This window comes from Python bivittatus, unplaced genomic scaffold, assembly GCF_059951505.1.
Source record: "Python bivittatus isolate LINGU-HERP-01145 unplaced genomic scaffold, Pbiv_v1 ctg000610_np1212, whole genome shotgun sequence".
Classification (NCBI taxonomy): Eukaryota; Metazoa; Chordata; class Lepidosauria; order Squamata; family Pythonidae; genus Python; species Python bivittatus.
Window position 1 is genome coordinate 59,791,452 of NW_028277088.1, and position 15,698 is coordinate 59,807,149.

The 15,698-nt window shown below is 36.3% G+C and overlaps 1 protein-coding gene across 4 annotated transcripts in view; it reads right to left on the reverse strand.

Annotated features, from left to right (window-relative positions):
• The window catches only part of RECK (reversion inducing cysteine rich protein with kazal motifs), a 156,188-nt gene that overhangs the window by 11,618 nt on the left and 128,872 nt on the right, over positions 1-15,698 (reverse strand). For all 4 annotated transcript variants that reach the window (XM_088150155.1, XM_088150154.1, XM_088150153.1 and 1 more), the window contains 2 exons: positions 10,546-10,741; positions 4,085-4,295 (listed from right to left, as the gene is read on the reverse strand). In XM_088150155.1, the coding sequence (XP_088006281.1) occupies positions 4,085-4,295; positions 10,546-10,741 (407 nt within the window). The remainder of the gene's footprint in view (positions 1-4,084; positions 4,296-10,545; positions 10,742-15,698) is intronic.

Consider the following 15,698-nt stretch of genomic DNA (forward strand, 5'->3'; position numbering starts at 1 on the left):
ACAAAAATAAACATCTATCACTGATAAAAAGCTCAACATCCAGACTGTATAAAATCATGTCCAACTGGCTGGAAGGCTTTAAGAGGAATGGGAGAAAGCTCAGTTCAGGGTTGGTGTTCATACAGGAAGATGAATATTCTTAATATCTCTAATATCATTTTGCTAAAGGGTGAGAGAACAGGAAGAATAGTGAATCATTTGGAAAGAACTGTGGTACACAGCATTGTTTGCAAAGTAAACATGCAGTTAGCCAAATAAACTTGCAGTCACACTAGTGACAGTACAAATGATTCTAAGTGTGAAAGAAAATATATGTAACTGTACTAGTCCAAGAGACCAAGTGTGGTGATTTGTAACAACTAAAATTTATTTTAAATTTGTAACAGGATTTGTGCATGTACAACTTCCTAGAAATTTAAGATTTCTTTAACATCCCTAAAGATTGAAGTCAATCTCAGATCTTTCTGATTGCAAGTTACAGGAGCATTAGTTTGGGTAGCAAAAAGTGCTTTCACTGATAGTGAGCAAGTCTATTCTCAGTTGTTCCCAATTTCTGAATATTTTACTGACAACTTAGCAGTTGAGAATATTAGCAATGCCTGCCATGTGTATCGCCAGAAGATACACCAACACCAAAGACTTTCTTCCAAAGTCTGCAAGCAGAAATACCAAGTTGTTCATATGCTACAGAAACATGGTATTGTCCATGGCAGCTTCAAAAGAGTTTCAAATTCTCAAAATTCTTTTATCACTAATATCAATTCCAAGGTGTTGATGTGCTGCCTGTTGCACTTCCTCTGGCTCCAAAGGTTCTGCTGTCAATGGTTGAGGTAATATGTTTTCCAGTATATTTTAGAGTTGCCTGTTGTGACCATAGCATCTAGGAACAAAGAAGTGAAAGATTGCAGTTCTTCATCTATCAACTGAGGAGTCTTCCCACATAAGATGTGGAATCTGGGTACATGCCATGTTGAAGATATCAACTTGGAAATAACACAAAGGCTTTTGTGCTAAGAGTATTGTTGGTTGATTGTGTGGCTACTATATGTCTTAAGAACTTAAGAATGCAGCCACTGGTACTGCGCTACTTGCAGAATATGAGAAGAATTTTTTGCTGGAAAAGATGCTTTGCTACTACCTGTGTCTCCAAAAGCTCTGATGAATTTAGGAGCTTGAGCTCTTTCAGATGAGCTTTTTAAAATTTATCCTTAAGCCTACAGTATCCGGGTTTGCAAAAGGACAATCTGTATCCTATTCAGGGTGTCATCTATCTGATAACAGGACAGGCTACCTCCTCAAACCACACATCCTTGATCACAACATTGGATTCTAGGGGTAACTAAGAAGATCCAAGCCATACATGACAGCAGAGAAATTGCTGTTATTTTTGAACCCAAGTTAGTTATATGCCTATATCATTTTGGTACATGGCCCTAAACTTCCTGGAATATTTCCACAGCCTGGTGCTTGTCCTTAAAGTGCCGTCTTTTTCCAGATCATCATGTATTGGAACCAGGGATATTGATGGAGCCAGGATTTCTCCTAGCAGCATTTACATCTACTCAGCAGGAGAGCCATGCAGTGATGGTCTCGGAGTTTGGGCTAGCAGTGGCCTACAATACTTCTTCACACATAATGTAAGTATCTTTAATTTTGAAGATCAGTTCCAGAGAGCCTGTTCTGTGAATACTTACAGTGGGGCAAAAAAGTATTTAGTCAGCCACCAATTGTGCAAGTTCTCCCACTTAAAAAGATGAGAGAGGCCTGTAATTTTCATCATAGGTATACCTCAACTATGAGAGACAAAATGAGAAAAAAAAATCCAGAAAATCACATTGTCTGATTTTTAAAGAATTTATTTGCAAATCATGGTGGAAAATAAGTATTTGGTCACCTACAAACAAGCAAGATGTCTAGCTCTCACAGACCTGTAACTACTTCTTTAAGAGGCTCCTCTGTCCTCCACTCGTTACCTGTAGTAATGGCATCTGTTTGACCTTGTTATCAGTATAAAAGACACCTGTCCACAACCTCAAACAGTCACACTCCAAACTCCACTATGGCCAAGACCAAGGAGCTGTTGAAGGACACTAGAAACAAAATTGTAGACCTGCACCAGGCTGGGAAGACTGAATCTGCAATAGGCAAGCAGCTTGGTGTGAAGAAATCAACTGTGGGAGCAATAATTAGAAAATGGAAGACATACAAGACCACTGATAATCTCCCTCGATCTGGGGCTCCATGTAAGATCTCACCCTGTGGGGTCAAAATGATCACAAGAACGGTGAGCAAAAATCCCAGAACCACATGGGGGGACCTAGTGAATGACCTGCAGAGAGCTGGGACCATCAGTAACACACTACGCTGCCAGGGACTCGAATCCTGCAGTGCCAGACGTGTCCCCCTGCTTAAGCCAGTACATGTCCGGGCCCATCTGAAGTTTGCTAGAGAGCATTTGGATGATCCAGAAGAGGATTGGGAGAATGTCATATGGTCAGATGAAACCAAAGAAGAACGTTTTGGTCTAAACTCAACTCACTGTGTTTGGAGGAGAGAGAATGCTGAGTTGCATCCAAAAAACACCATACCTACTGTGAAGCATGGGGGTGGAAACATCATGCTTTGGGGCTGTTTTTCTGCAAAGGGACCAGGACGACTGATCCATGTAAAGGAAAGAATGAATGGGGCCATGTATGGTGAGATTTTGAGTGAACGCCTCCTTCCATCAGCAAGGGCATTGAAGATGAAACGTGGCTGGGTCTTTCAGCATGACAATGATCCCAAACACACCACCCAGGCAACAAAGGAGTGGCTTCGTAAGAAGCATTTCAAGGCCCTGGAGTGGCCTAGCCAGTCTCCAGATCTCAACCCCATAGAAAACCTTTGGAGGGAGTTGAAAGTCCATGTTGCCCAGCGACAGCCCCAAAACATCACTGCTCTAGAGGAGATCTGCATGGAGGAATGGGCCAAAATACCAGCAACAGTGTGTGAAAACCTTGTGAAGACTTACAGAAAACATTTGACCTCTGTCATTGCCAACAAAGGATATATAACAAAGTATTGAGATGAACTTTTGATATTGACCAAATACTTATTTTCCACCATGATTTGCAAATAAATTCTTTAAAAATCAGACAATTTGATTTTCTGGATTTTTCCCCCCATTTTGTCTCTCATAGTTGAGGTATACCTATGATGAAAATTACAGGCCTCTCTCATCTTTTTAAGTGGGAGAACTTGCACAATTGGTGGCTGACTAAATACTTCTTTGCCCCACTGTAACAATGGGAGCAAGAATCAAGTCTGTGCTCTTTTCCCAAGCAGATTAGGCACAGGGAGCGCTTATCTGTAGATGGCAATTTACTACTGCATCTTGTTTACTTCCTAAACCATGCCTTTGGTGAAAGGCAAGGTTGCTCTTAACATTAAAAGCCAAAGCAAATAAAAGTGCAAACTGAAAGAGAGAAATACTAATAAATACTAATGTGAGAAAAGAAGAAATAAATAAAAGAAAATGCTAACTGCAATCCTAACAGCCCCTCAGAGATATGAAGAGTGTCCTCTCTCCTGGGGTTCTGAAAAGTTCTTAAGACCTGGCTTTGGTCTCAGGCCTGGGATTAATGGGTTTGTGGGGCCCCTGGTCTGGCTTGTTATTGTTATAACTGTTTTAGTCTGGGCTGCCTGCGGTGTTTATGGTCTTAACTGTTTTTATTGTTTTTGTATTTCGAAGCTGTCTAGAGTCTCCTGGAGTGGGCAGCTATAATAAATTTAAAATAATAACAACATTTTTCAGAGATACTACTGCTATGATGGTTGAACAGGAATTGCTGGTGGGAGCCCATCTCCCAGACTAGGAAAGAAGTTCCCACCAAGTATGTTAACTCTGTAAGATTCTAACAGAGGTACTGCAGAGACACAAAATCCCATCAGTGTGAATCAAGAGACCATGATGAAGAATCAGTTGATTCTATGTATGCAAAAATCTAAAACTATATCCTTTTCCAACAGAATTCCAAGTAATATTTTGTGAGTATCTTTCAAAAGTTATCAAACATCAATTGAATATTAATGTCAGAATTTTCACCTGGTGGGATAACTGGCTTGTATCCCGTTGCTGAAAGATGGGAACATGTAACAGATACACATTCCCCTTGATAACTGTAGTCAGAAAGGACTCCTACAGCTTGACAAGGTCCACTGTAATCAACAGCCACACGATCAGAAAAGGCAGCACATATGTTGCTATAAGTTTCTCCGTTATGGCCACATACCAAATCTACTGATTTGCAAAAGGACTAAAAAAAAGAGAGAGAGAGAAAGAAACGGAATGAAAAATATCAGCAGAGAAATTTGCAATTATTTCCAAAATAAAAGCAGAATATAATTTCCCAAACTGTATGCAAACAGCGTAATGATTTTTCAGTGCTTAAATTTTGATTGTATTTAGTATCCAGTAAAACAGAGATGAACATATAAGACAGAAGCAATTAAAATTTTTAACTGTAGAATAAATGAGAGGGGGTCACATACATGGTTAATACCTTACCCCTCCCCCTAAAAGTACAAAAATACAGAAGATGAACTAATATAAGATTTGGGTGAATGGAATAAATTCAGACGAGGAGGAGGACTCTGCTTCATCCTCCATTTTTATTTATTTATTTAATTCTATTTTATTTTTACTTTGTTTATATTTAGATTGTTTAAGCAGTGGAGAACTGGATCAAACGTGCTAGCTTCTGGTTTCCTCCATTCTGTTTGCACTTCTCTGTGCTCTTGGACTCCAGCCATTTGAGAACATGGGAAGAAGAAAAGGAAAGTCATTTTGCCATCTTCTCTATTAGGATCTCCTGATACTTTGATGATGTAATAAGCCATGAGGGATAGGGAGAAGCAAATATGTGGTTGGCTAAACTGGTCTAAACACATTGTTTTATAAGATCAATCCTTAAAAACTGTAGCTCATCCAAAAAATCTGACTAGACTATGCCCTGAACAATTCTACATCTTGAATAGCCAAAACTTTAGATTCTAAGTCATGATGAATGTGATTGATTTTGCTCTCAGAGTCTAAACAGTACATCACAGTGAACTACCAAGGATTTTATATGATTTCTAGTTGGGTCATTTCTAAAGACCCTGAACCATACAGAAAAATTCTGCTGAGTAGTACTGAGAGGATATAATAGTGGAGGAGAAAAATGTGGGTTTTTTTGCTTTCATCACCACCACAAAGTGCAATGAATAATTTTACTATCATTTAATCAGATTCAAGATAAATTTTCTTCCATTTATATTCTAATTGCCTCCTGACTTGTGGCCTCAACTCAGATGAACACTAAAGAGCTGACTGGACCTAGCAGCATGAGGAAGTACAGTCAGGAGTGATCATACCAACTGCCTTAATCATCTTATATCCTCAGGGAAGCCAAATTTTCAACAGCAATACCAACCATATTAGTCATACAAACCTAAAGTCTTTCTGGGGACAGATCATTCTAATAGGTCCCCTGCTGAAAAGAATAGATGCTGCAAGTTTAAATCAAAACAGGAAGTAGAATGTGATTATGTTTCAAACTTTTACTTATCTCTTAATCTTCCTCTTCACAATTACAGAGCTCTTTATTGCAGAAGTTTGGACAGAAAGTGAATGGTTCTGCCCTTTCTTTGTTACATGTTAGCATCTGCATCTTCACTGCTTTCTCTTGCTCCATAGTATAAAACACAGAATAATGGATTTAAGTTACAAGAAAGCAGATTTTAGTTGAATGCTGAGAAAAATAACCTAGCAGTAGAAAGAATTCAACAGTGGAAGCTAGATAGCCATCTTCTGGGAAATCCATTTAACTATGGATTCAAGCTTAAATGATCCCTTTCAATGGTGATTCTATGATTCTATGTAGAGTAGAAAATTTCAATAGTATTTTTGAAAAATATATTAGAATATTAACTATTAGTAATAATTTAATGTAAAATAAATTATGAATTAGAGTGATATGGCTGCAGAAAAAGCCAATGTAATTGTAGATGCATCAACAGAAGCATTCTTTCCAAATCATGTCTATGTTGCATGGGTCAAACCTCATGTAGAATATTGTGTCCAGGTCTGGAGATTTCTTAAAAAGAATTCAGACAAGTTTGAACAAGTTCAGAGAGATACAAGAAGGATAGATTGAAGATAAGAAATAATGTCATAAAAAATACTGATAACTAATTGCATTTCCATAAAATGAACAAGTTGAACCTACATTAAAATGATATATAACTAATCAATAGTCCAAAGATTTGATAAAGAAACGCCTGGGACACTTTACAACATATTTTTGATCTAGAATCTGGTCCACTTAATTGTACTGGGAGATCTCAATGCTAGAATAGGTCCCAGTATAATACTCTGTTCTCTTCCTTCCTTTGGTGCTTTCATATTAATCATGTTAATGTTCTAAAGTTCTTAAATTAATCCTGGTGTCTGCTCAGTTCAAATGATAGGTCACCTTGATCTTACTATTGTCAACAGAATCTTGATTGATAAATACACTTCTATTTCAGGTCATAGATCCAGTACAGTTTATTGCATTCTGACCATTGCTAGCGTTCTTTATACCATTGCCAATTGTTCTTTAAGCTTCCAGATGAAAAGTAATCATTTGCTTCTCATTTCTTCTCTCGTTTCTTCTGTTTCTTGCTCTTTTCTTAGCTACCAATAGTCTTCTGTGAGTCTTATACTTCCTTCCAAAGGGCTTTGTCAGGGATGGACCCTTGTTCCATCTCTATTTTACCTTTATCTCAATTACTTGAGTTACGTTTATCTATTTCCTGACTGTCTTTGATCTAAACTGGCTGGACGTTTTATCCATTTATTGCTGATGTGGTTCTTCTGACTTTATCAAAGATAGGGTTAACACATATTTTGAAGTTATTTTAAATTATTGCTTGACCAGTAATTTAAATGTTGTCTTAAACAACAACTTTACAAAGCCTAATATTTTTTTTGCCATAAAAATTATATTCTAAGTTTTTGATGCTTCTACAAAATATTAAGATGATTCAGGGAGTGAAAGGCATGTCAAATCAGTACCTCAAATAATTAAAATCCTCATCTTCACAAAGAGCCTCATTAGGGAGGAAGCAGAGCTTTCTATGAGGGGAAAGTTGACTTATTTTGCTCTTTCCTAACTGTAATGGAGTATACTTAGACAAGAATCAAGAATCAGAGGCTGAAGAGCAAGTTTATCTGTTGGGGGCTGCTTGAAGTTGAACAACCTGGTAGAGTTTTAAATCTTCATGGAGATTTATATATTTATCTAAAGCTTATTACATGAATCTGGATTAACATCAGACTCACAAGAGCCAGCCAAACTAAAGTGTTCAGCTTTTATTATATTTCACATTGAGATTTTATTACATTTTTAATTGCATTTCACCCCCTTCTATACTTCATGCCTTTTTTGCAACTTTGGGATTTATTCTGGTTAAAGATTTAATTTAGGATATACAAGAATTTTACAGGTTCTGTAAACTAACTTTTTCTTTCTCTACTCTCTAAATTTAGCTTTTTACAGCACAAAATTGTTTATAAAATTCAAGGGATATTTTGAGTGGAGACTATATAGTTGGTAGGAGTTTGTGGTTTTTGCATTTATGTGAGAAACCCAAATAAGTATCAAGATGAATTAAAACAGACTGGATCAATTAGCCATAATCTTCTTTTTGCCTGACTTTAAATAATTATGCAACTGGTGATGGTGATTGAGCTTAGAATAATTCTACTTATTTCATCTGAGTTTATTTTATTGTATCCTGGATTTACTTGAATAAAAACTGCACTCTAAAATGAATTATATCTATTTGCTGGAAAATGGAGTTAGATACAAAATCATTAATATATACTGTATTCTATTTTCCAGCAAATGGATATAATTCATTTTAGAGTGCAAATTTTATTTTGCCAGTTCTAATTCTCTGAATTTATTATATTTGTTACCATAAGGGGGAGCTCCTTCATAGCTCTACTATAAAGTAGCACTGGATGATTTTAAATGCTACTTCACAGAGAAATTAAAGGGATTCTATTGAGAATCTATTTGGACTAACTTAATTTTATATGTTTGGACTCATTTTAATTTTACTGATCTTCTGCATATAGATTATCCTAAAATATTATTCATTTTTAATTGGTATTGTAAGAGTGAGCTCCAACACAAAGAACTTAGCATGATGCCGAAACTGAACAAACTAATTATCTTTGTTATTAATAAGATATTATCATAAGTCTTGTAATTTTTAAAGTATTCTTTACATTTGATTGCATACTTTTAAATATTTTATGAAATGTAATTAATATTTTATCTCAACATTAAGATATCCTTTTCTGAATTTGTTTAATGAAAAAGCATTTTTAAGAGTAAAACTGTATCTCATTTGTTAAAAATGAGTAAAAGGTGGCAGAGTAGATTTGACAATAACAGAGGAAGACCAGCAACAGTCAACAAAAAGTGGTTCCCCTGTTACTCTATCACAAATTAGAGATTTATCTACAGCTGAATTGAATAAGTCTCAACAAAAATGTGCATACAGAAAACCAAGAATTATCCTCAGAATATAGAATTCAACTGTCAGAGATAAAGAGTATGAATACTAGGCTACAAGTAGCAGAAACAGAATTGCATAGAAACAACTTCAGAAGATTTTGGGAGAGACGATTTGGAAGAAGTGGGATACATATCTCAATCTAGACAAAGACAAGTAATTACAAATTCAAGAATTCTACAGACTAAACTTATGGTCAGCACATAAAGCAAACTAACTACATTAAATATATACAAAGACAAAGGATGCAATATTGCAAGTAAAAGGCATTCTTTTAAAGCTGGGAGATATAGTAATAAATATCCCACAGATTAGCACTTGGTAGACTAACAATGGCGGCTTTGGAAAAGGTATTCAGATGCTATGCCTACAAAGATCAGAATCATGCAGGCAATGGTTTTCCCTGTGACAGTCTGTGGAAGCAAAAGTTGGATTTTGAACAAGCAGGATATAAAGAATATTGACACTTCTGAACACTAGTGTTGGAAAAGACTCCTGGAAATACCATGGATAGCCAAGAAAACAACAAAACGATCACAGAACAAATCAATCCAGAGTTCTCCTGAGGCACAAATGACCAAGCTCAAATTATCATATTTTGGACACATTATGAGAAGACCTACTCTCTAGAGAAGTCTATAATTCTGGGAAAGATGAAAGGAAATAAAAAAGAGGACAATCAGCAGCAAGGTGGATGGACTCAGTTACAGCAGTAACTGTACCATTGGAAGATTTTAAGGAACAGGTTATCCTGGAGAAAATCTATCTATGTGGTTGCTAAGAAGCAACACCGACTTGATGGCACAAATCAAATCAGTATCAGTAAATACTTTTCATGAAGATGAACATACAAAAACTTTGATCAGTAGGGAGATAATTCATACAGATTGCAAGATTTCTTTAATAAAACAGAGATGAAAACTTCTGAGATTCTCTTCTTGAAATGTTTAGAAACATCTTATTGGTTCCAGTATCTTCAAATAAGTGGTATAATTCACAAGGAATTACAAAACAAGAGGGAACACTCAGAGACCTAACCAAATTCGAAAAGGCTGTAACACAAATTCAGAACACCTGCTGAGGCTCATTTGTAAGTTTTTACTGAAATATGATTCAGAAACTCAACAAATAAAATATTGTATGATTAAATGGATACAGTATTTAAACAGGACAATTAAAATGCAACAATGGAAGTACCAATGGAAGATAAATACCATATTTACTGTTGACTCTGTATAGCAGCTGCTAGGATACTTTATACTTCTATTGAAAATTATACATAATTCCTTATTAAGAGGAATACCAGACTAAGCTATGGGAGTATGCATCAATGTCAAAAATAACTTTTTATTTAAAAAACAAGATATTGAATTTAATTTAACCTGGAAACTATTTATATAATTCTTGCACATGTACTTGAAGGCTTTAAAGTAGTAGATTTTGCTTAATCAACAGACTTGGTTTAGATAAAAATTCTTATTGTTTATTCTGATTAATGATTCTAATCACATTGGCTGCCTTTGCTAATTATTCATTATCAATTTGATTTTAACAGTACTTTTAAAGTGCTAAATTGATATAAGTTCAACTTTATAAATAGTACTAATGTTACCTTGAATTCTTATTTAATTTTATAAAGCTTGTAAATCTATTTTCTATTTCTTTTTTGTTCCTTTCATTTTTTTTCTTTTTCCTGATTGCACTTTAAATTTCTGTCAAAATAACATAAAATAGCAAAGAAAATCCTCATACAGACTGTGCAAATTATTCATAGGGATTTCTAGGATCAGCTCAAGGAGCTCAGTCAAAATTAATATCTATAAAAAGAAACCTTTATTTTGCTGGTTCACACTTTCTTACTGCTTAAATAGAATAAAGAGAAAAATCAGCACTAGACAGATACAGCAATAGAATCATACATACAACAAGAAAGGAGTTTGAGACATTACTGCATACCTGACATGGACCTTTGTATGATATAATTTTTCCTTTTTGGTGCAGAGCACAGAGGTTATTATATTCTATATTATCTGTGTCACAAACAGGATCTCGCAACTGGTCACCACAACTGAACTGTCTCGGCACACATTCATATTGGTTACACCCAAAGTTCTCAAAACTTGTTAAACAAACCTGTGGCTTTGGTAAACATCTGGGGAAAATATTTTCAAATATTTATTCCAGGAAAAAAAAAAGCAAACAGAAATATTATAATGAGGGAAATCATTTCTCTTCTTTAAAAGGTTGTAAAAAAGCATATATAATAAATATTTCTGGTCATAAGCATCAAATACAGAGTGGGTACAAGTGTTTTATAAAAGGGCTATCTTACTTCAAGTTCAGGAGGTTTAATTAGCTCAGGGAAACTGTTTCACATGAATTTCAGAGGAGATAAGAACCCCAGGCATTATGAAATCTGCAATGCTCACTAGGTGTCATAAGGTGTTCCCTAGCTACTTATCAGGGACAGGATATATTATGAAGGAAACTAATCCTTAGTTAGTCCAGGTATACTTTAATAACCCTACCTCAACATTAGTTGGGTGACAGCTGCCCTCCACTCTTCCTGGAATGTTCTGTCAAGGAGAAAGTCTTCTCCAAGAAGCCTCCAGTTTAAGCAATCTAACAAGATTAGATTTACTGGTAGCCAATTCAAGGTAGATTCCAACTCAATGTTAGGAAAAACTTCCTAACAGAAAGAGCAATTCAGCAATGGAACACTCACCCAGAGAGGTCCCTTTCACTGTAAGCATTCAGTCAGAGGCTAGCAGCCATCTCCCAGGAATGCTTTAATTTGGATTCTTGTTCTGAGCAGGGGATTGGACCCACCAGCCCAAATGGGCCCTTCTGTCTCTATGATTCTAATATACCCAGCACTTCCATTCCTGCCTCCCTGTAATCAGAGGCAACAATATGGATTCCAAACTAAAGAAAGCAGTACTGATTTGACACCAGCAGGCCAAAACACTGATTCACTGCCCTTGATAATCCTCAGGGAATGAAGTGGGGGTTCAGGGACTGACAGTTGTTTGGGCTGGTTTATTTATATATTTATTCAGTTTATGAGCTGCCTCAATCATCCAACCAACTCTAGGCAATGTGCAACATATTTTTTTTTAAAGTTGAAAATAGTAATAAACAACACACATGTGATGTTATGTTATATAATATATATAATATAATATATCCTTAGTTCATGGTGCTTTCTTCCTGTGAAGGAAACATCGAGGACTGAGGAATAAAATCAGTGTGAGGAGTAACATCAGTGTGGAATAACAAAGCACCCTATCCCGTGACCTGTTGAAAGAGCCATGATTTAGGGCTTTCCCTGGGCAACAATAAGGTGCAGGCCATGTGGACTTCAGGGGGTTACAATCCCCCAGGGCAGTTGCAGCCACAAAATAATAATAATAATGATAATAATAATAATAATAATAATAATAATAATAATAATATAAAAAATACAAAGGCCTGCAAATAGAAATAGAACTGTGGCAAAAGAAAGCAAAGATAGTACCAATAGTAACAGGCACCTTGAGTGCAATCCCAAAACATCTGGAGTACCACTTGAACACCATTGCCATTGACAAAATCACCATCAGTCAATTGCAAAATGCAGTTTTACTTGGAACAGCTTCCATCCTGTGATGATACCTTTAACACTGTCAAACAACATCTGCCGATCCCAGGTCCTTGGGAAGGACTCGATAGGTGGATAAAAATGCCAAGTCCAGTCTAAACATCTGGCTGACTGTGCAACCAACAATAATTTATATGGTACCGAACTCCCAGAGATGATATAATTTTAACAGTTGGGACCTGAAGCATGCCCAGATCTAATAAAACAATGGTGGTCCTATTCAATTCTCCTATCTTCCAGGGTTCCTATTAAGAAATCCTCCCATTAGTTCTTCCTAAATTTCCCTTCAAAATAATCTAAGCAGCCAAATCTGTGGAAGACTGTCCCTAGGAACAGTCTTCCACAGATTTGGCTGCTTAGATTATTTTTCAGTAGTGTTCCTGCAATCTGAAGGAAATCACCAATATATACATAGGATATACTATATTCTAGGAGTGAGATTAATAAAAATATTAGAAGAAATATATAAGGAAGCTACTTGTCATTTAACAAAAAATTCTAATTAAATTCTTCTACCACAACATCCATTCCATGATAGAGCTTTGATATGGACTCTGCTATGTGTGCTCCAACAAGTTATTCTTTTAAAGAGCAAAACATGAAACAACTTACTCTCAGAAAGTCAGATTTGTTGTTCAATATTCTATTTGAGGATTACATCCTCCACTGACTGTCAAGCATAAGTTGCTTATCAGTAATTGCGGTTTTTCAAGTGGTCATATTATGGTCTCTGTATATCACACATATAGGATCTAGGCCTCCATGGAAGCCTCAGTGGGAACCTTCAATACCGGCACAGAATTTTGGAAGGAAATCCACTCCCAACATCCATGCTCACAGGCAAGACTCCCACTCCCACTCTTTAGAAATAATGCAATTTTCTCAGAACCAGGACTATCTACCATGGTAGGGATCTGCAGAGAAGGTAAACCAGTTGTGTGAATTCATAGATGATTAATTAAGAACCAGTTATAGGTAAATAAACCATTCTGCATCATGTTCTCCCTGCATCACACATACAGGAGACTAGCAGGTTTATCAGGTGAAAGTTGAGTAGGTGCCCAGGTTAAGCCAGGAGTAAGCTAGCTCTGCAAAAGGAGACATCAACTTGAGCCAAAACATCCATTCTTTAGTGTTACATAAACATCTTTACTCTGCATACGTCAAAAAGGAAGATAGCTTGCAACAAGGATGCAGATGTGGAAACTGCTTTATTGGAATGTCCATGGAAATGACCTCACTAGCAATAAATTAGACAATCAGTGGCATAGATTAATAGTGTACCATCACCCACTGAGCAAAATATTGTAATTAATCCAGTAAGTTCTTCAGATGTACTGAAGATCTACAAACAAACTGAAACAAGTAAAATGACTCTTTGCAAGCACCTAAAGACTGAGGAGAATATTCTAATGAATTGGACAGTAATGAGAAGAAAATTAGAAATATTAATAGGATTGTTAATACAACAGCTCTTAGAAGAAATGTAGTATTTGGTTTTAATACAATTTGATTGTAAGAATAGAAGATTTACCCAAAGGGCCTGAAGTTTCCTCAGAGCATACAGAGCTTATAGCCATCACCAAATACAACTTTGAAGGTATAAAACTGAAACTCTGATCAAGTAGTTTTGCAGGTGGATTTGAAAGAATTAGAGACAAAACTCCAGGTAGATAAATGTTGGAAAGCCCTTTCAAGAAATATTTTGTGAGCAGATGAGTTAAAAAGGAATGTTTTTTGATAAAATCATGCATCACTAGATAAAGCCTGTTGAGAGAACAAAGCCTTTTAACATGAAGATTAGCAGAAACTGAAAAGTTAATTGAAATGGAGAATTAGTCAGGTTGGATCCAAGTGTAGACACAGAAGCTGAAAACCACTTGTTAGACCAGTGATGGCGAGCCTTTGGGCTTAGTGTGTCAAAAATTCAGAAAATGCCTAACTTGACTCTGCTGGCATGTCACCCCACCCCCAAAACAAGAGAGAAACAATTCTTTACATATTAATTTATTGAAAGAAATACAGTCCAATCATGTGTGGTATTATATAAAGAAACATCAAATAATTACAAAAATGAAGTATGAGTAAAACAAATTCAGTTTCTTTGGTAACTCAAACAGGGGGAATAGTTGCTGTTGGGTGTTGGTGAATGCTGGTGTGTCACCCAAGATGTTGTGGCGTGTCACCTTTGATACGCATGTCATAGGTTTGCCATCATTGTGTTAGAGTCTGCTATAAAAGGACTGTATGCAGCCTCTAATACTAGTGTAATCTCTCTTAAAATCAATCAGGTTGAAGGTACAAGGCCAATGAACCCAAGGTTCACAGATTACAGTGGTGCAGTTACCCCTCATTCAGAGAGAATGAATTCTGCACAGATAAACCTTAAAGTAGCCCAAGATAAATGAACAGTAGCCTATGACATCATGAGGGAATCATGACATGGTTGACCCCCATGTAGTTATTCTATAATTAAGGGAATGGTGGAAAATTTAAAGAAGAGATTTGATTTTCTCTCGTGGGAAGGCATTTTCCAGGAATGCTGGATTGTGATCAGCTTTGCTGTAGATCTGGATGCAGTGGCTGCTCAGAATGGTAACAAACTTCAACCTCAACAATTGAACACTTTATGAACCATCATACAGTGAAGAACCTATTCATGTGAAGTGCTTAACCGCAGATGAGAACATCAGCTGGCAGAGAAGCATATAGCAATTCTCCTATATGCAGACAATGTAGTACAGGTAGTCCTCATTTAGCAACTATAATTGGGACCGACCAGCAACTCGGTTGTTAAGCAAAACAGTCTCTAAGTGAAACCACAACTGTGCTTATGATCTTATTTCAGCTTTCCTTTGCTTTACAGACCCATGAAGGTCATAAGTGCAAAGATTGGTTGCAAAGTTACTTTTGCAGCACTGTTGTAACTGCAAATGGTCACTGTACAAGGCAGTTGCTAAATGAGGACTACCTGTACTGCTCTTCCAGACTCACATTGGCTGAAAAAGAGCATTGCAAAACCAGGTTGAATACTGTAATGCAGAAGCCCTATTTACGTGGAACATACAGTATCTAGCATGATTTAACCCAAACTCCCATCTTGTATGGAACAGGCTTGAATGGGAGACTGTTCCCTTAGCACCTCCCAGTCCATAGGGGAGCTTTTACCCTTGTCCTTTACTTTTTAAACTGATTATCTTTTATGCACGTTTCATTACTCTTTATTTTAATATGAATATTCTGTTTGTCTTTTGCAGTATTAAGGTGCTGGACATGAGTGGGGAGAATCAGGTTCTAGTCCTCCTTTAGCACAGAAGCCAGCTAAGTGACTTGAGCAAGTCACTCTCTCTGAGCCCAAAAAGAGAATCAGAAAGGGTTACCACATATAATTCATCCTTCTTAGTCTGGATTTATCAAAATTAGACAAGCATTTATTAATAGATATTTATGATATAGATCAAAATAGAAT